General features: G+C 34.6%; 2 protein-coding genes and 1 pseudogene across 2 annotated transcripts; all 3 read right to left on the reverse strand.

Moving 5' to 3' along the window:
• Positions 1 to 830: 830 nt before the first annotated feature.
• Positions 831 to 5312, reverse strand: LOC116133907 (NAC domain-containing protein 37-like). Its single transcript, XM_031419578.1, is given in 5 exon segments — positions 831 to 1028; positions 1030 to 1512; positions 2240 to 2511; positions 3323 to 3499; positions 5229 to 5312. Coding segments are annotated over 4 exon segments (1014 nt in total). The 5' UTR covers positions 3489 to 3499; positions 5229 to 5312; the 3' UTR covers positions 831 to 935.
• A 4013-nt stretch (positions 5313 to 9325) lies between these two features.
• On the reverse strand, positions 9326 to 12430 carry LOC116133919 (annotated as a pseudogene).
• Positions 12431 to 17223: 4793 nt separating this feature from the next.
• LOC116133911 (NAC domain-containing protein 37-like) lies at positions 17224 to 21455 on the reverse strand. The gene is given in 5 exon segments (XM_031419582.1): positions 17224 to 17506; positions 17508 to 17990; positions 18718 to 18989; positions 19443 to 19619; positions 21338 to 21455. Coding segments are annotated over 4 exon segments (1014 nt in total). The 5' UTR covers positions 19609 to 19619; positions 21338 to 21455; the 3' UTR covers positions 17224 to 17413.
• Positions 21456 to 22321: the final 866 nt, after the last annotated feature.

The following is a 22321-nucleotide window of genomic DNA, read 5'->3' on the forward strand; positions in this document are numbered from 1 at the left end:
ACAGATTTGTTGTCATGAAGAGAGACGGAATTTTACCATTTTTGATTATCTATTCGATAAAGATAATTCTGATCACCACCATATAGCTCCGCTCTAGCTATGCAGGCGAGAGAAAGCATCCTACGTCCCTCTTGCACTTTTTGATTTTCCCAGTAATGGTTACTTTGATGATCAGTATTACTTTTCTTAGATTTCAACAGCTTTAATTCGTAGTGAAGTGATCCTTGTAAGACTTGTCTTATTTTACTATATTATTAATACGTTTTTTTTGGTTTTGGACCACACCATGTACTTCACTTCATATTCCTCAAATATTTATTTGTGCGAGAAAAGGCGCCCTAGCCATAAATACTTGCATATCCGAGTATAGAAGGACTGACGTTTTTGTTCACATATCGTTTTGACAGAAATGTACTCTGCAATGGTTATGAACTCACTAGCTTGCTTTGAAATAGAGTCAAGTCAGAGTTTCAGGATTTCGCTCGTTTTCAATCTTTCAATCTTAATTGGAATACCACACAGTTGCATGAAGCGAAAAAGAACCAACCCGTAACGTATTTGGGGGACTAGTGCGCTTGAGTTGAAGACACAGAACATGAAACTTATAGCTTTCAAAAGTAAAATTAATGATATTCTTACTTATATTATTTACCTTATCTTAAGTAACACGCCAACTAGTCAAGTTACATGCATGCTTCTTTTGCACTCTGTGTGCTTAGTTTTAGTGCAGGCAGCATTTCTAGCCTCTGTTCTGGAAACGATATTATTTGCTATCTAATACATCATTCATGCATACAAAATTAATATCTGCATTTCGAGAGAGAGAGAGGCAGAGTTTTTTTTCACTCATTCACCACCATAATTTTACAAAATATAGGATCATCAAACATTTATAGTACAGTACCAATAAAAACCTCTTTATCTCTCGCCCTTCATTAGTCAAATATTACGCATATTCCAACACCCAAGGTTTCAGCTGCTTCAATCAAAAGAATCCCTTTCACCTTGTTCCCCTCCCTTCTACCACTCTTGCAATAACAGCAACGCCATGTCCGAATTATCTTCTGCTCCGAAGCTTGACTCACCTTCACATCGGTCTTGATCTTGACTTAATTGTGATGCAACAAACTTGTCCAATGCCCTCCAATCAGTCACTTTCTTGTTAGAGTTGTTGTTCCCTTTGTTATGTTCTTCTTCTTCATTATTTTCTGATGTTAGGGATATTGAGCTTGGCCTATTTTGTATTGGCAGAGATGGGCTCTCTAGCTGAGGAAGCTGTAAATATAGGTCAGAGTGCATGAAACTCAAGTTGTCCCCTTCTAGCTCCTGCTTGCACATGAAATTCTGAGCAAGAAAACTTGGGGGTTGCCTTGAGATATATTCAATTGGATCAACCACTGAGCTGACCCCACTTGGTTCATCATAGTAGTAGCTAGAGTCCCACACTTCAATGCTCTTGGTTTGGCCATTGGTTCGTTTCTTGAATGCTCGGCAAACAACCCAGCCTTCTTCCTGCATGAACTTAAGATAATGTTTATAAGATAAAGACACGGGAACTTAATTTCCGTTCTATCCTTCAAGTTTTTTCTTTATTCATAACGGAGATTGAGGAGCTCAAAGTTTGTTGAGGGAAAAAAAAATATTTGTTTTCAATTTAATATTTTTTTCTTCTGTAAGTTTTGTTTCTGTTGTGATAATGATAGATACAAACTTAGAAGAAAACTGGAGTTTTGCTTTTGACAAACTGAATGAGGACAGAAAGACCATGCTCAAAAAGGAATTGGAAGAAAGCTATGAAAGTGCTATAGAGTTACTATTAACTTTTTTGACCTTAGAGCACGGAGCTCATCTTTCTGGAAAGCATTACAAGGAGATGGTACCGTAGATATTGATATATGTATGGAAAGCAAAAGGGGGGTATCGTTTTCTTATAAGTAAAAAATAAAAACCTTTTTATGTGAGGTCATGGCTAGCTAAGAAGTTATCAGGGACGTACTTATATTTTAATCCACTGGAAAGAAAGAGTTACTGTACAACTTTTGTACAAAAACTGATAGTAATGGATTCCAAACCCTCCTTTAATTGGACACGAACGAATGAAAAAGACAGATCCACATATTATTAGGCAAGAAGCACTGTTGATAACCACTAAGCATGTGGAAGACCATGAAGAAAAAATTTTGTCGTTTTAATAATATAACATCTCAACTGAAAGAGAGAGGAGAGAGTTAATGCTTGCCTGTGGAGGACCATTCTCATCAGATTCAAGCCGGTATTCATGCATTATCCAATCAGTTTTCTGTCCATTGGGGGCTCTTCCTTTGTAGAATACAAGGGTTTTCCTCATTCCAATCAGTTTTAATTTATCATAGACAGCCTTATCACGTCCCGTTGCCTTCCAGAATCCGGCCATGGTAGCTCTATTAGTCCTTGTCCCCGTTGGATACTTCTTATCCTTGTGACTAAAAAAGTACCACTCGTTCTGCTCTTCATATCCGATCCGGCATCTCTCTGTTCAACATCATACAGATCTTATACATATATGTGTTCAAATGAGAATAGACATTCAGGTTTCTTGTTATACACAACTGCCATATATAAGTTCATGAGGTTTCTCATACTAAAATATATAAAGTTATATTAAGATCATGTAAATCCTGAAATCAAGCTTTGATAGCAAGCTAACCAGACCTAGGAGAGACTCATTAAATTTAAGGAAACAACTCTGAACAATCAACTGCAGGCATAAATATAAATCAGATTTAATCGAGAGTTATGCGTACTAGGGTTGTAAAATATACGCATATAATGTACACTCAATATCGTTGGCACTTGCATGTTAATAATACCGATGTATCCTATCCAACAAAAAACCCTACAATTCAACTACTCAACCGATCGAGTTAAGGATAGGATGAGAACCCTAAAAAAAANTGTTATACACAACTGCCATATATAAGTTCATGAGGTTTCTCATACTAAAATATATAAAGTTATATTAAGATCATGTAAATCCTGAAATCAAGCTTTGATAGCAAGCTAACCAGACCTAGGAGAGACTCATTAAATTTAAGGAAACAACTCTGAACAATCAACTGCAGGCATAAATATAAATCAGATTTAATCGAGAGTTATGCGTACTAGGGTTGTAAAATATACGCATATAATGTACACTCAATATCGTTGGCACTTGCATGTTAATAATACCGATGTATCCTATCCAACAAAAAACCCTACAATTCAACTACTCAACCGATCGAGTTAATGATAGGATGAGAACCCTAAAAAAAAAAAAGTGAAAGCAAAGTAAAGTTAAGAATACCTTGGAGATCCCATGGTTCTATTCTGTAGAGATCGATATCTCTGATAACATCAAGATCGATCTTCTGGGATGCAACCTTCTTTCTGAGATAATAACCAACAAGCTCCTCATCCGTCGGATGGAAACGGAATCCAGGTGGGACATATGACTCCATTGACTCCATCATATCAATTGGTGCTGCATTAAATTCAACACTAACATTAATACTACCACCACCATTTACTTCATCATCTTTAAATCATAACCAATGTGAAGTTATAAAGAGAGAAGAGAAACCCAAAACCAGAGAACCAAAAAGTTAAAAAAGGCCAAGCTAAAATGTGAAAAAAAAAAAAAAAATCAAAATTCTAGGAAGAAATAATGAACTTTCCAAATAAAAGGTGACAAGTGTTATCAGGTATAATTATCAGCTCATTTGGTGGTGAGCAACACTCAACAATATTTCAATTCATCTCTGAAAGAAAAATAAGGCGCGTGTTACAAACACAAAAGAGGAAGAGGCAAAAAGGAAAAGAAAACCAAATGATGAGAGTTTGTTTTGGTATAAACCATGGGGAAGTTGGAACTTAATTAGGCTGTGTTCTGTGAAGGTCTCTAGAAACGGACAAGTAGAGGTTTGTGCTAATGATGTTGTCTTCTGTTGGTGAATGGTAGGAATGATGCACCAAGAACGGGGTTTCCACTCAAATGCTATTAATTATTAGAAAAAACTAATCAATAACTTTTTATATTAATCACTGTCACATACCCAGGATTAGGAAGGAAGAATTTAAAAGGTTAAACAAACAAAACTTACTTTTTAGATAATTAAAATATTAACCCATCTGACCTGTTTGGAATTTGAGTTAATAAATGCTTTGTTTTATATATCTATGGCTACAGAGTTAGCATTGTAAAATGTAGAGGATGGAGGATGACGTTATCACAATTTAGCACGCGTTTCTTGAAAAAGAAAAGGTTAGGAGCCAAAAAGAGGAACACCGTTCTAATGGATCAAAGCCTGCCAAACAAGGAAAATTAAAAGACAAAAAGGAAAGAAAAAGAAAAAGAAAAGAAAAGCACTACTCTTAAGCCTCCTGCATAGCCTGTGTCTCGTTGTTGAAACGGGCTCTGACCCTTTTGTCTGTCTGTCGAGAATTTCCATGGCACATCAACCAGACCTTTTTTGGTTTTCAGAGACTTTGAGAAAATGCTCAACTCATAGAGAAATTATTTAGGCTCTTTTCCCCTTAAGAGTTAAACCATAAAAAAGACCTCCAAACTCATCACAAATTGGGTAGGGTTATCATGTCAAGAGGTTTGTGTTTTGAAAGAAAAGGTCAAGGTTGGGTGAGGTTAACATGTCAAGATGTATACTTGTTTTTACTTGAGAGGGAGATGGAAGAATGTTCAACAGTCAAATTACTAACATAGTTTTCTGGAGGCCCAAACAGGAAAATTTTAAGAATGAAAACCTCAATTAAAAGAAGGGGAATAAAGTTGAGACTTGCCGCTTGGTTTATAACAATCTTTTACCAAATCTCAGTCTTCATTAGGTAGCTTCTTTGACTTAACAAAATAATGTAAAAACTAGACAGGATTATGACATAAAATTGAAATATAGGTAAGCGATGTGCTCCTCAGTGGAGAGAAGAAATTATTCGAAAAAGAAAGCTGATGATAAAGGTGACAGCTGCTGAATACTTCTCATTCTCAACAACAACAACAACAACAACAAGCCATAGCCTCATATTGTTGAAAGCCTGAGAAAACTCATATTCACATTCATATATAAACATTGAAAACCCTAGCCTTTTTGTAAGAGGAAAAACTATATATGGTAATATGGCATATAGATATACATATATTGGGTTAAATTAGCTGAAAAAATGAGAATTTCTGTCATGCATGTCCATAACTGAATTACCTGCAAGCAGTAGGAAACTCTGGTGTGTTAAGTCGTTGGAGACAGAAGCAATGAAGAAGAAGAAAACAAAGAGAATAAATGAGTGAGTAGTGAATAGAGAAGAAAACTCCGCTAACAAGTGAGAGATGAAGAGAATATAAAAACACAGAGGGAGGACCGCTCGATTGCGCATGGGTATATGCCTGTCCCCAGTTGCTTACGTCATTCCCTAGCTTCTTGCATATTCACTTTTTTAAATTTATTCTTCTTCTCTTTTATCTCTCAATTATTCGCGAGAAAGTTAAATTCTCTTCTCACTATTACTCGTTCGATAATGTGTGTCGTATCGTATGTGTCACCAAATTCCTCTTTCAACTAATATACTAGAGAGTGTTAAGTAATTATTTGTAGTCACCAAATTAGGAATCTCCAACCCAATGCCAAAACATTAAAATAGTATAAAAAAATGCTCCAACCCAACGTTAAATACTACACTAAATTGATATAAGACCATCTTCAACCCATTGTACTAAATTGATGCAAGTTTCATTCCAAATTGATGTGATTTTTGGTGTAAAATAATATTGCATCTCTAATTTATTGCACTAAATATTACATCAAAAAGAATATTTTTTTTTTTTATTGTAATAACCAACTATTAATATATTTCACTTATTATTTTTGTATATATTAATTAAATATTGAGAATGATATTTTTATTAAATAATAATAACTTTGAAAATTATACTAATTTAATAAAATTAAGTATTTATTTAATCAAATAAACATTACATTTAATATAAAAAAACATTACATCTAATATAAAATGATACAAAAAAAAAAAAAAAGACAACAACAACACAAAAGTAAAATTTCATATTGATAGTAATTTAATTTTCCGAATTAGTATATTCTTCTCACAAATAATCAATTAATGCATTTCGAAGAGCATAGTGAGCCTCTGTATCCTTGATTAATGCATTTCAAAAAAATTTATGAATATGAGCAAGCCTACGTGAGTTTTTCAAAATGAGCAATCAAGAATTATGCAAAAAATAGCTTAACAACAAGGTCAATGATCTCAAAATAACTTTAGTTTTTTCTAATATTTTGATGATCTTACAAGATCCGGAACTAATATACCGAAATACTAAATTGTTATTTTAGTTTATGTTGTATTTTTCTTTTAATTTTAGTGTTAATTTTTATTTTGGGTTATTGTAGTTTAATATTTGCATTGAATAAAGTTTTGTTTTTAATTTTTCATCATTTTTTCAATTATATCATTATTATAAATAATAATCAAATTAACTTAAATACAAATAAAAAAATTTATTGAATGAACAATGTCACGCCAATTTGGTGTGAATGAACAATGTTGCACCAAATTTGGCATGGCACTATAGCGGGACACCAATTTGGTGCAGCAAATGGCACTGGGTTGGAGTTGAAATTTGCATTATTTTAGTGTCGTAGGGTTGGAGATGCCCTAAGTGAACAGTATCACGCCAAATTTGGTGTGACACTATTTAAACAATATACAAATATTTTTTTTATTTGTATTTATGTTAATTTGATTATTATTTATATTAATATTTATAATAACAAATTCATAATAATTATAAAAAATTAAAAACAAAACTTTATTTAATGCAAATATTAAACTATAATAACTCAAAATAAAAATTAACACTAATTTAAAAGCACTAAAATTAAAAGAAAATACAACATTAACTAAAATAATGAGTGAAATAAATTAATTATTGATTATTACATAGAAAGAAATGGGTTGGAGATGCAATAGTAAAAATGTAAAATACACCAAAAGTCACACAAATTTGGTGTGAAACTTGTACTAATTTGGTATTTGTGGTTGGAGATGGTCTTAGATATCTTGTATTCGAGTCATACAACGTGTTCATCTATCACATTTATGATTTATTTAATCCATTAGAATTGTAGGGTATTCAATAGATTTTGGAGATTAATTAAGTTGCGTGCAAACCAACCCAGACACCCTGATTATTAAAAAAATATATGACTCAAATTCTCGTCTTACATAACAATGGTTAAGATTCTTCTTTTAGCGATTAATTAAAAAATTTGTCCCAAAATTTTTATTTTTAAATATTTTGACATATATATTAATAACTTCTTAAAATGACTATAAACATTAAAGTTTAATTTGGTTAACTCTAAAAAACAATTATGATATTGTCTTTTATACAAATTATTCGGAAAACTGTCTGCTTTATGAGTTGGGTCATCTCCCGAGTTAAGTTGAACTGGGTCCGACTGATTCGCCCGCAGCAGTCCATAAACAGGATCAGAATCCTAACCAAATTCCTCTTCTGACAAGGTCTTGTATCTCACCAAAGAGGAAAGACTTGACAGATAAAGGCAAAGAATCCAATCTCTTCCCGAAAAGAGAGTTCCCCTACCAAGTATGACTCAAGAGTTTACTAGGATTCGAGCCCTACAGTTCACTATATAAGCTGAGGCAAATCCCCTCATTAGACATTCAGAAAATACCACCCTTAAGCCCTGATTCTCATGTCGCCAAACCCTGATCTACTTCAATCCCCTCACATCGCTTGGACTCCCTCAAAGACACAAGGAGGAGACACCTCATAGGTCCATCAAGGTTGTCAGTGACTCTCTTCACAAGATTCAGTATTTAATTCAATTATAAATTTTAGCAGTTACAACATCTATAAGTCCAAATAACTAAAAGTCATAATATAATAGATAGTCCTAAAATTCGAACCCAAAAAGTTGAGAATGAAATAAACCTTTTTTAGTGCCAAACTATCACCTTGGAGTTCATACATTGTAGATAGTGTGAAAGGAACGAAGCTGTTTGCCAATCAGATCATCATTTAAGCACACACTGAAATTCAAAAGCAAACATTTATATATATAAATGCGTGGCAGTAAGAGAACATGTGGAGGCTTAACAAAAAAAAAAAAATAAATAGTCAAAATGTGGATAAAGACAAGCATGCCCAGCAGGAGCCACGGTTGCACAGCGCATGCTAGACAACCCAATGGCCCACCAGCCCACACCCAGATGCTTCAAATGCCATGCTGACCAACCATTCTCAATTTTTCTCATTTCTATTACATTACTTTCATCCATTATATTTTACGCTTTGTTTTCTTTCTCAAAGTGACTTAAAAGTCCACACTTTTCTTTAAATATTTGTTGAATGAAGAGAGAGAAGGAATTTGACCATTTTGTATTATCTATGATAAAATGATAATTGATCACCACCACTATAGCTCGCGCTAGCTAATTGGCATGCGAGAGAAAGCATTCTACGTCTCTTGCAACTTTTGAATTTCCAGTAATGGTTTACTTTGATCGATCAGTATTAACTTTTTTCTTAGATTTTCAACAGCTTTAATTAGTGTTGAAGTGATCCTGGTAAAGAACTTGTCTTTTTTACTATAATATATAATACGTTTTTTGGTTTTGGACCAAAAACCATGGATTCACCTTCAATATTCCCTCCAATTTAATTGTGCGAGAAAAAAGGCGCCCATAGCATAATACTGAATATCCGAGTATAGAAGACGACGTTTTTGTTCAAATATCGTTTGACAGAATGTACTGCCATGGTTATATGAGACTCAAGCTAGCTTGCCTTTGAAATAGAGATCAAGTCAGAGTTTCAGGAGTTCGACGTTTCAATCTTTCAATCTAATTGAATAGCCCACATGTGACATGACGCGAAAAGAAAAAAGTTGTATTTGGGGGACTAGTGCGCCTTGAAGATATGAAGACACAGAACCAGAAAACATTATAGCTTTCAAAAGGTAAAAATGATGATAGTTATTACTTATATATATTGAGCTTAATCTTAAGTAACAGACAACTAGTCAGTTACATGCATGAATTCTTTTGCACTCTGTTGCTAGTTTAGTGCAGGCAGCAGTTCTAGCTCTGTTAATGGAAACGATTATTATTGCTATCTAATACATCATTCATGCATACAAAATAATATCTGCATTTCGAGAGAGAGGAGGCAGAGTTTTTTTTTCACTCATTCACCACCATAATTTTACAAAATATAGGATCATCAAACATTTTATAGTACAGTACCAATAAAACCTCTTTATCTTCGCCCTTCATTAGTGAAATTACGCATATTCCAACACCAAGGTTTCAGCGCTTCAATCAAAAGAATCCCTTTCACTTGTTCCCCTCCCTTCACACTCTTGCAATAACAGCAACGCATGTCCGAATTATCTTCTGCTCCGAAGCTTGACTCACCTTCACATCGGTCTTGATCTTGACAATTGTGATGCAACAAACTTGTCCAATGCCCCCAATCAGTATTTCTTGTTAGAGTGGTGTGCCCTTTGTTATGCTCTTCTTCTTCATTATTTTCTGATGTTAGGGATATTGAGCTTGGCCTATTTTGTATTGGCAGAGATGGGCTCTTAGCGAGGAAGCTGTAAATATAGGTCAGAGTGCATGAAACTCAAGTTGTCCCCTTCTAGCTCTGCTTGCACATGAAATTCTGAGCAAGAAAACTTGGGGGGTGCCTTGAGATATATTCAATTGGATCAAACACTGAGCTGACCCCACTTGGTTCATCATAGTAGTAGCTAGAGTCCCACACTTCAATGCTCTTGGTTTGGCCATTGGTTCGTTTTGAATGTCGGCAAACAACCAGCCTTCTCCTGCATGACTTAGATAATGTTTATAAGATAAAGACACGGGAACTTAATTCCGTTCTATCCTTCAAGTTTTTTCTTTATCTAACGGAGATTGAGGAGCTCAAGTTTGTAGAGGGGAAAAAAAATATTTGTTTTCAATTAATATTTTTTCTTCTGTAAGTTTTGTTTGTGTGGATAATGATAGATACAAACTTAGAAGAAAACGGAGTTTTGCTTTTGACAAACTGATGAGGATAGAAAGACCATGCTCAAAAAGGAATTGTGTAGAAAGCTATGAAAGTGCTATAGAGTTACTATTAACTTTTTTGACCTTAGAGCACGGAGCTCACTTTCTGGAAACATTACAAGGAGATGGTACGTAGTATTGATATAGTATGGAAAGCAAAAGGGGGGTATCGTTTTCTTATAAGTAAAAAATAAAACCTTTTTATGTGAGGTCATGGTAGCTAAGAAGTTATCAGGGACGTATTTATTTAATCCACTGGAAGAAAGAGTTCTGACAACTTTTGTACAAAAACTGATAGTAAGGATTCCAAACCCTCTTAATTGGACACGAACGAATGAAAAGACAGATCCACATATTATTAGGCAAGAAGCACTGTTGATAACCACTAAGCATGTGGAGACCATGAAGAAAAATTTTGTCGTTTAATATATAACATCTCAACTGAAAGAGAGAGGAGAGAGTAATGCTTGCCGTGGAGGACCATTCTCATCAGATTAAGCCGGTATTCATGCAATATCCAATCAGTTTTCTGTCCATTGGGGGCTCTTCCTTTGTAGAATACAAGGGTTTTCTCTCATTCCAATCAGTTTTAATTTATCATAGACAGCCTATCACGTCCCGTTGCCTTCCAGAATCGGCCATGGTAGCTCTATTAGTCCGAGTCCCGTTGGATACTTCTTATCCTTGTGACTAAAAAAGTACCACTCGTTCTGCTCTTCAATCCGATCCGGCATCTCTCTGTTCAACATCATACAGATCTTTACATATATGTGTTCAAAAGAGAATAGACATTCAGGTTTGTTATACACAACGCCATATATAAGTTCATGAGGTTTCTCATACTAAAATATATAAAGTTATATTAGATCATGGAAATCCTGAAATCAAGCTTTGATAGCAAGCTAACCAGACCTAGGAGAGACTCATTAAATTTAAGGAAACAATCTGAACAATCAACTGCAGGCATAAATATAAATCAGATTTAATCGAGAGTTATGCGTACTAGGGTTGTAAAATATACGCATATAATGTACACTCAATATCGTTGGCACTGCATGTTAATAATACCGAGTATCCTATCCAACAAAAAACCCTACAATTCAACTACTCAACCGATCGGTTAATGATAGGATGAGAACCCTAAAAAAAAAAAGTGAAGCAAAGTAAAGTTAAGAATACCTTGGAGATCCCATGGTTCTATTCTGTAGAGATCGATATCTCTGAAACATCAAGATCGATTCTGGGATGCAACCTTCTTTCTGAGATAAAAACCAACAAGCTCCCATCCGTCGGATGGAAACGGAATCCAGGTGGGACATATGACTCCATTGACCTCATCATATCAATTGGCTGCATTAATTCAACACTAACATTAATACTACCACCACCATTACTTCATCATCTTTAAATCATAACCAATGTGAAGTTATAAAGAGAGAAGAGAAACCCAAAACCAGAGAACCAAAAGTTAAAAAGGCAAAGTAAAATGTAAAAAAAAAAAAAAAAAAAAAAAAAAAAAAAAAAAAAAAAAAAATTCTAGGAAGAAAAATGAACTTTCCAAATAAGAGGTGACAGTGTTATCGGTATAATATCAGCTCATTGGTGGGTGAGCAACACTCAGCAATATTTCAATTCATCTCTGAAAGAAAAATAAGGCGCGTGTTACAAACACAAAAGAGGAAGAGGCAAAAAGGAAAGAAAACCAAATGATGAGAGTTTGTTTTGGTAAACCAAGGGAAGTTGGAATTAATTAGGCTGTGTTCTGTGAAGGTCTCTAGAAACGGACAAGTAGAGGTTTGTGAATGATGTGTCTTCTGTTGGTGAATGGTAGGAATGATGCACCAAGAACGGGGTTTCCACTCAAATGATTTATTATTAGAAAAAACTAATCAATAACTTTTTAATTAATCACTGTCACATAACCAGGATTAGGAAGGAAGATTAAAAGGTTAAACAAACAAACTTACTTTTTAGATAATAAAATATTAACCCATCTGACCTGTTTGGAATTTGAGTTAATAAATGCTTGTTTTATATATCTATGGCTACAGAGTTAGCATTGTAAAATGTAGAGGATGGAGGATGACGTTATCACAATTTAGCACGCGTTTCTTGAAAAAGAAAAGGTTAGGAGCCAAAAAGAGGAACACCGTTCTAATGGATCAAAGCTGCCAAACAAGGAAAATTAAAAGACAAAAAGGAAAAAAAAAGAAAAAGAAAAGAAAAGCACTACTCTTAAGCCTCCGCATAGCCTGTGTCTCGTTGTTGAAACGGGCTCTGACCCTTTTGTCTGTCTGTCGAGAATTTCCATGGCACATCAACCAGACCTTTTTTGGTTTCAGAGACTTTGAGAAAATGCTCAACTCATAGAGAAATTATTTAGGCTCTTTTCCCCTTAAGAGTTAAACCATAAAAAAGACCTCCAAACTCATCACAAATTGGGTAGGGTTATCATGTCAAGAGGTTTGTGTTTTGAAAGAAAAGGTCAAGGTTGGGTGAGGTTAATATGTCAAGATGTATACTTGTTTTTATTGAGAGGGGAGTGGAAGAATGTTCAACAGTCAAATTACTAACATAGTTTTCTGGAGGCCCAAACAGGAAAATTTAAGAATGAAAACCTCAATTAAAAGAAGGGGATAAAGTTGAGACTTGCCGCTTGGTTTATAACAATCTTTAACAAACTCAGTCTTCATTAGGTAGCTTCTTGACTTAACAAAATAATGTAAAAACTAGACAGGATTATGACATAAAATTGAAATATAGGTAAGCGATGTGCTCCTTAGTGGAGAGAAGAAATTATCGAAAAGAAAGTTGATTGCTCCATTCTCGATCTTTCTCTCTTGGTTACAGAGAGAGAAAGGTTGTTACAAATGGTTGAGTTGGAACCTTGAAGATCGTTGATGGGATCAAACGATGTTGGTAGGTTCAGTTTGTTTTTCTGATTCCTTTTCTCTATGTGTATAAAAATGCCCATTAACTTCTAGTTTTTGATATGTATGAGAGGTGAGGAACATCTGGGTTTTTTGGGTGTATTATAGAGGGTTTTTCTTGGGATTCTTTGTGTAAAGAGAGAGAGCTGTAATCTCTATAAGGTTTCCTTTTCTCATAGTGAAATTTTCTTTACTATCCTGAAGAATGGATGTAGGTAATCGAATTGATTACCGAACCACTATAATTCCTTGTGTACAACTTCTCGTCTATTTTTACTTTATGTTATTTACTTGTATTATTTGCTACTTATTAGAAACTTAGGTTTGCTTGTTTTGCTTTATTCCGATAATCTCATGTTCTACAGGGATGTTCGTATTTGTGAACTGTGAGATGATTTGCTTTTGCGTATGACCTTGAGAAACGTCAGAGCATCATAATGTGTGAACTTATTTCAACAACAGAATCATTAAAAGAAGACGACAACCAAGTCAAATCCCCAAGTTAGGTTTGGTGGAGTCATGGGCATCCTATATTCAACATTGACGAACGTTTTTTTAATGGTCTTTTATTAACTGGGAATCAATATATTATATTCTGCAAAGAAAATATCAGTGTAACATCATGATATATAATGCAGTTTATCAATCCAATTAAAAAGCATAAGATTAGAGAGTTCCCATTTCACACTGACATGCCACATTATAATTGGTCATATTGTTTTCACTTCCTAATAAAGAGGGAAATAGAATTCTCCATTTATATTATTCTTTGAATATTGATTCACTTTTGTAGAGTGGAGGTGGAGGCCGGAGGGTAGAGGGGGGTTACTTTTTATATTTCAAACCTTATCTCTGCATGTAAAGTTCATTAAAAAAATGAAGGTCTGCTGGTTTGCTTTGTTTCGTGCCATGATGAGCATCATTGTTATTCGAAAAGGAAGGCTTATTTTGGTCAACTATGCTACTGTTTAACATCCATCTTCTTCTTTCTCACACCGGCCAGTACAAAGCTTGACAGCAATTGACATTGACATTCTTCATTGGCCTATAAGCTTAAATTTACACTCCGACCATGCCTGAGAGACAGCATGTAAGTTCAGCAATCACAAGAAGAAACATTTTTCTTTTTAATATTCAACAAAGTTTTTATTATTGCATTCATTTGGTGGAAGGTGATTGGTTGAACTGAGAATGACATTTCCTCCTTTTTGGAGTCGGCAGGAGGTCTATTCAATTAATTTCTGAATTTTGCGAGAGGATTTAATTGTTTATTATCAAATTAGGTGGTACATATATACAGGCCAGAATATTTATTCTAGGGGATCAAAATGTTATGTTAAATGAATGAAGGGGTCAATGAAAAATTATGAAGATACATTATAGGAACCAAATACCTTATTTAACATGTATCCTACGCATATATGCAACATACTCGAAACTTTAATTTTCAAACAATATTCAAATGCCAAAATTTACCTCTTCTTTCTTGTCAACCGTTTAGTAAGCCAATATTTTAAGAAATCCATCAAAAATTTGCTCCTCAAGATCACAAAATCAAGTCTTCAGTTGGGATTTAACAAATATAACCAATAAACTATAGGTTAAATGTTGACAATTAATGAATTAATGAATTATATATATATATATAAGGTAACACCTAATATCTAATCTACTCATCAAGTATAAGATGAAGGTAGATTAATTTGAGGCGCCAGGTCTATTTGGTTTGATTATCAATCACAGCATTGAACAATATTTGACGCTATATATAATCATTTCCATGACTGACTAAAGCGTTTAATCATTCGGAGATTACTCTGTGACGTGTCAATTAAGCATATTATCTCCTGGAAAACGTGATATCTGCAGTGTCATCTTTCTGTCAATTTGCTAATGCCGCATTTCATTTAGAGAGAACGAACAGTGTTCAAAGACACTAGTGCAGCTAAAAAAACACGACTGTGTCGTTGCATCATGGCATTGGTAAACGACCAAGCGTACGAATGTGCATACCAGTATAACAAGAAGGACTTCATTGAACGAGAGAACATCAATCAATTCCGGTATTTGGGTTTTGAATAAATGATGAACCATTGTTAAGTTTTGCAATTAAGAATCAGAGTTTCCCAGTTGTTCAACTGTTCTATGCGATTGGATATCCATCACATTGAGATAGCTAGAAGATCCATACATTTTTTTTTTTTTTTTAGGAACTGGAGTGTTCGAGTCAGTTTGTGTATACCTCGACTGATCTTTGAGGTCTATTAAACACCTGTATGGACTAAAATTCGTATTGGGCTTGACGAGGTCCAATCGTAACAGTGATAAGTGACAGCCCAGAGCCTTGACCCAATCCCGATTGGACCCACGCTTAGAATACCTTGGAAACTGTCTGCTTTATGAGTTGGGTCATCTCCCGAGTTAAGTTGAACTGGGTCCGACTGATTCGCCCGCAGCAGTCCATAACAAGGATCAGAATCCTAACCAAATTCCTCTTCTGACAAGGTCTTGTATCTCACCCAAAGAGGAAAGACTTGACAGATAAAGGCAAAGAATCCAATCTCTTCCCGAAAAGAGAGTTCCCCTACCAAGTATGACTCAGAGTCTTACTAGGATTCGAGCCCCTACAGTTCACTATATAAGCTGAGGCAAATCCCCTCATTAGACATTCAGAAAATACCACCCTTAAGCCCTGATTCTCATGTCGCCAAACCCCTGATCTACTTCAATCCCCTCACATCGCTTGGACTCCCTCAAAGACACAAGGAGGAGACACCTCATAGGTCCATCAAGGTTGTCAGTGACTCTCTTCACAAGATTCAGTATTTAATTCAATTATAAATTTTAGCAGTTACAACATCCTATAAGTCCAAATAACTAAATAAGTCATAAATATAATAGATAGTCCTAAAATTCGAACCCAAAAAGTTGACGAATGAAATAAACCTTTTTTTAGTGCCAAACTATCACCTTGGAGTTCATACATTGTAGATAGTGTGAAAGGAACGAAGCTGTTTGCCAATCAGATCATCATTTAAGCACACACTGAAATTCAAAAGCAAACATTTATATATATAAATGCGTGGCAGTAAGAGAACATGTGGAGGCTCTAACAAAAAAAAAAAACATAAATAGTCAAAATGTGGATAAAGACAAGCATGCCCAGCAGGAGCCACGGTTGCACAGCGCATGCTAGACAACCCAATGGCCCACCCAGCCCACACCAAGATGCTTCAAATGCCATGCTGACCAACCATTCTCAATTTTTCTCATTTCTATTACATTACTTTCATCCATCATATTTTACGCTTTGTTTTCTTTCTCAAAGTGACTTAAAAGTCCAGCACTTTTCTTTACAATATTTGTTGTAATGAAGACAGACAGGAATTTGACCATTTTGTATTATCTATGCTATAAATGATAATTCTGATCACCACCAATATAGCTCGAGCTAGCTAATTGGCATGCGAGAGAAAGCATTCTACGTCTATGCACGACTAGCTTAACAAAGTCTCTTGCAACTTTTGAATTTTCCCAGTAATGGTTTACTTTGATCGATCAGTATTAACTTTTTTCTTATATTTTCAACAGCTTTAGTAGTTGAAGTGATCCTGGTAAAGAACTTGTCTTTTTTACTATAATATATAATACGTTTTTTGGTTTTGGACCAACAACCATGTATTCACCTTCAATATTCCCTCAAATATTTAATTGTGCGAGAAAAAAGGCGCCCATAGCCATAATACTTGAATATCCGAGTATAGAAGACGACGTTTTTGTTCAAATATCGTTTGACAGAATGTACTGCCATGGTTATATGAGACTCAAGCTAGCTTGCCTTTGCAATAGAGATCAAGTCAGAGTATTTAACCGATGATTTTAAGCTCTTTCAGGAGTTCGATGGTTTCAATCTTAATTGAATAGCCACACATGTGACATGACGCGAAAAAGAAAAAAGTTGTATTTGGGGGACTAGTGCGCCTTGAAGATATGAAGACACAGAACCAGATAACATTATAGCTTTCAAAAGTTAAAAATGATGATCGTTATTACTTTAACTTATATATTCAGCCTTAATCTTAAGTAACAAGCCAACTAGTCAAGTTACATGCATGAATTCTTTTGCACTCTGTTGCTTAGTTTAGTGCAGGCAGCAGTTTCTAGCTCTGTTAATGGAAACGATTATTATTTGCTATCTAATACATCATTCATGCATACAAAATAATATCTGCATTTCGAGAGAGAGAGAGAGAGAGAGGCAGAGTTTTTTTTCACTCATTCACCACCATAATTTTACAAAATATAGGATCATCAAACATTTATAGTACAGTACCAATAAAAACCTCTTTATCTCTCGCCCTTCATTAGTCAAATATTACGCATATTCCAACACCCAAGGTTTCAGCTGCTTCAATCAAAAGAATCCCTTTCACCTTGTTCCCCTCCCTTCTACCACTCTTGCAATAACAGCAACGCCATGTCCGAATTATCTTCTGCTCCGAAGCTTGACTCACCTTCACATCGGTCTTGATCTTGACTTAATTGTGATGCAACAAACTTGTCCAATGCCCTCCAATCAGTCACTTTCTTGTTAGAGTTGTTGTTCCCTTTGTTATGTTCTTCTTCTTCATTATTTTCTGATGTTAGGGATATTGAGCTTGGCCTATTTTGTATTGGCAGAGATGGGCTCTCTAGCTGAGGAAGCTGTAAATATAGGTCAGAGTGCATGAAACTCAAGTTGTCCCCTTCTAGCTCCTGCTTGCACATGAAATTCTGAGCAAGAAAACTTGGGGGTTGCCTTGAGATATATTCAATTGGATCAACCACTGAGCTGACCCCACTTGGTTCATCATAGTAGTAGCTAGAGTCCCACACTTCAATGCTCTTGGTTTGGCCATTGGTTCGTTTCTTGAATGCTCGGCAAACAACCCAGCCTTCTTCCTGCATGAACTTAAGATAATGTTTATAAGATAAAGACACGGGAACTTAATTTCCGTTCTATCCTTCAAGTTTTTTCTTTATTCATAACGGAGATTGAGGAGCTCAAAGTTTGTTGAGGGAAAAAAAAATATTTGTTTTCAATTTAATATTTTTTTCTTCTGTAAGTTTTGTTTCTGTTGTGATAATGATAGATACAAACTTAGAAGAAAACTGGAGTTTTGCTTTTGACAAACTGAATGAGGACAGAAAGACCATGCTCAAAAAGGAATTGGAAGAAAGCTATGAAAGTGCTATAGAGTTACTATTAACTTTTTTGACCTTAGAGCACGGAGCTCATCTTTCTGGAAAGCATTACAAGGAGATGGTACCGTAGATATTGATATATGTATGGAAAGCAAAAGGGGGGTATCGTTTTCTTATAAGTAAAAAATAAAAACCTTTTTATGTGAGGTCATGGCTAGCTAAGAAGTTATCAGGGACGTACTTATATTTTAATCCACTGGAAAGAAAGAGTTACTGTACAACTTTTGTACAAAAACTGATAGTAATGGATTCCAAACCCTCCTTTAATTGGACACGAACGAATGAAAAAGACAGATCCACATATTATTAGGCAAGAAGCACTGTTGATAACCACTAAGCATGTGGAAGACCATGAAGAAAAAATTTTGTCGTTTTAATAATATAACATCTCAACTGAAAGAGAGAGGAGAGAGTTAATGCTTGCCTGTGGAGGACCATTCTCATCAGATTCAAGCCGGTATTCATGCATTATCCAATCAGTTTTCTGTCCATTGGGGGCTCTTCCTTTGTAGAATACAAGGGTTTTCCTCATTCCAATCAGTTTTAATTTATCATAGACAGCCTTATCACGTCCCGTTGCCTTCCAGAATCCGGCCATGGTAGCTCTATTAGTCCTTGTCCCCGTTGGATACTTCTTATCCTTGTGACTAAAAAAGTACCACTCGTTCTGCTCTTCATATCCGATCCGGCATCTCTCTGTTCAACATCATACAGATCTTATACATATATGTGTTCAAATGAGAATAGACATTCAGGTTTCTTGTTATACACAACTGCCATATATAAGTTCATGAGGTTTCTCATACTAAAATATATAAAGTTATATTAAGATCATGTAAATCCTGAAATCAAGCTTTGATAGCAAGCTAACCAGACCTAGGAGAGACTCATTAAATTTAAGGAAACAACTCTGAACAATCAACTGCAGGCATAAATATAAATCAGATTTAATCGAGAGTTATGCGTACTAGGGTTGTAAAATATACGCATATAATGTACACTCAATATCGTTGGCACTTGCATGTTAATAATACCGATGTATCCTATCCAACAAAAAACCCTACAATTCAACTACTCAACCGATCGAGTTAATGATAGGATGAGAACCCTAAAAAAAAAAAAGTGAAAGCAAAGTAAAGTTAAGAATACCTTGGAGATCCCATGGTTCTATTCTGTAGAGATCGATATCTCTGATAACATCAAGATCGATCTTCTGGGATGCAACCTTCTTTCTGAGATAATAACCAACAAGCTCCTCATCCGTCGGATGGAAACGGAATCCAGGTGGGACATATGACTCCATTGACTCCATCATATCAATTGGTGCTGCATTAAATTCAACACTAACATTAATACTACCACCACCATTTACTTCATCATCTTTAAATCATAACCAATGTGAAGTTATAAAGAGAGAAGAGAAACCCAAAACCAGAGAACCAAAAAGTTAAAAAAGGCCAAGCTAAAATGTGAAAAAAAAAAAAAAAATCAAAATTCTAGGAAGAAATAATGAACTTTCCAAATAAAAGGTGACAAGTGTTATCAGGTATAATTATCAGCTCATTTGGTGGTGAGCAACACTCAACAATATTTCAATTCATCTCTGAAAGAAAAATAAGGCGCGTGTTACAAACACAAAAGAGGAAGAGGCAAAAAGGAAAAGAAAACCAAATGATGAGAGTTTGTTTTGGTATAAACCATGGGGAAGTTGGAACTTAATTAGGCTGTGTTCTGTGAAGGTCTCTAGAAACGGACAAGTAGAGGTTTGTGCTAATGATGTTGTCTTCTGTTGGTGAATGGTAGGAATGATGCACCAAGAACGGGGTTTCCACTCAAATGCTATTAATTATTAGAAAAAACTAATCAATAACTTTTTATATTAATCACTGTCACATACCCAGGATTAGGAAGGAAGAATTAAAAGGTTAAACAAACAAAACTTACTTTTTAGATAATTAAAATATTAACCCATCTGACCTGTTTGGAATTTGAGTTAATAAATGCTTTGTTTTATATATCTATGGCTACAGAGTTAGCATTGTAAAATGTAGAGGATGGAGGATGACGTTATCACAATTTAGCACGCGTTTCTTGAAAAAGAAAAGGTTAAGAGCCAAAAAGAGGAACACCGTTCTAATGGATCAAAGCCTGCCAAACAAGGAAAATTAAAAGACAAAAAGGAAAGAAAAAGAAAAAGAAAAGAAAAGCACTACTCTTAAGCCTCCTGCATAGCCTGTGTCTCGTTGTTGAAACGGGCTCTGACCCTTTTGTCTGTCTGTCGAGAATTTCCATGGCACATCAACCAGACCTTTTTTGGTTTTCAGAGACTTTGAGAAAATGCTCAACTCATAGAGAAATTATTTAGGCTCTTTTCCCCTTAAGAGTTAAACCATAAAAAAGACCTCCAAACTCATCACAAATTGGGTAGGGTTATCATGTCAAGAGGTTTGTGTTTTGAAAGAAAAGGTCAAGGTTGGGTGAGGTTAATATGTCAAGATGTATACTTGTTTTTACTTGAGAGGGAGATGGAAGAATGTTCAACAGTCAAATTACTAACATAGTTTTCTGGAGGCCCAAACAGGAAAATTTTAAGAATGAAAACCTCAATTAAAAGAAGGGGAATAAAGTTGAGACTTGCCGCTTGGTTTATAACAATCTTTTACCAAATCTCAGTCTTCATTAGGTAGCTTCTTTGACTTAACAAAATAATGTAAAAACTAGACAGGATTATGACATAAAATTGAAATATAGGTAAGCGATGTGCTCCTTAGTGGAGAGAAGAAATTATTCGAAAAAGAAAGCTGATGATAAAGGTGACAGCTGCTGAATACTTCTCATTCTCAACAACAACAACAACAACAACAAGCCATAGCCTCATATTGTTGAAAGCCTGAGAAAACTCATATTCACATTCATATATAAACATTGAAAACCCTGGCCTTTTTGTAAGAGGAAAAAATATATGATATATAGATATACATATATTGGGTTAAATTAGCTGAAAAAATGAGAATTTATGTCATGCATGTCCATAACTGAATTACCTGCAAGCAGTAGGAAACTCTGGTGTGTTAAGTCGTTGGAGACAGAAGCAATGAAGAAGAAGAAAACAAAGAGAATAAATGAGTGAGTAGTGAATGGAGAAGAAAACTCCGCTAACAAGTGAGAGATGAAGAGAATATAAAAACACAGAGGGAGGACCGCTCGATTGCGCATGGGTATATGCCTGTCCCCAGTTGCTTACGTCATTCTCTAGCTTCTTGCATATTCACTTTTTTATATTTATTCTTCTTCTCTTTTATCTGTCAATTATTCGCGAGAAAGTTAAATTCTCTTCTCACTATTACTCGTTCGATAAGGTGTGTCGTATCGTATGTGTCACCAAATTCCTCTTTCAACTAATATACTAGAGGAGAAATATAGTGTTAAGTAATTATTTGTAGTCACCAAATTAGGCATCTCCAACTCAGCGCCAAAACACTAAAATGGTGTAAAAAAATGCTCATTAAATACTACAACAAATTGATATAAGACCATTTCCAACCCATTATACCAAATTGGTGCAAGTTTCATACTAAATTGATGTGATTTTTTATGTAAAATACTATTGCATCTCTAACCCGTTGTACCAAATATTACATCAAAAAGAATATTCTTTTTTTTTTTAATTGTAATAATCAATCATTAATATATTTCACTTATTATTTTTGTATATATTAATTAAATATTAGGAATGATATTTTTATTAAATAATAATAACTTTAAAAATTATACTAATTTAATAAAATTAAGTATTTATTTAATTAAATAAACATTACATTTAATATAAAAAAAAAAAAACATTACATCTAATATAAAATGATACCAAAAAAAAAAGACAACAACAACACAAAAGTAAAATTTCATAAAATTTCATATTGATAGTAATTTAATTTCCTGAATTAGTATATTCTTCCCACAAATAATCAATTAATGCATTTCGAAGAGCATGGTGAGCCTCTGTATCCTTGATTAATGCATTTCAAAAA

The sequence above is a fragment of the Pistacia vera genome, unplaced genomic scaffold (genome assembly GCF_008641045.1).
Source record: "Pistacia vera cultivar Batoury unplaced genomic scaffold, PisVer_v2 Contig277, whole genome shotgun sequence".
Taxonomy (NCBI): domain Eukaryota; kingdom Viridiplantae; phylum Streptophyta; class Magnoliopsida; order Sapindales; family Anacardiaceae; genus Pistacia; species Pistacia vera.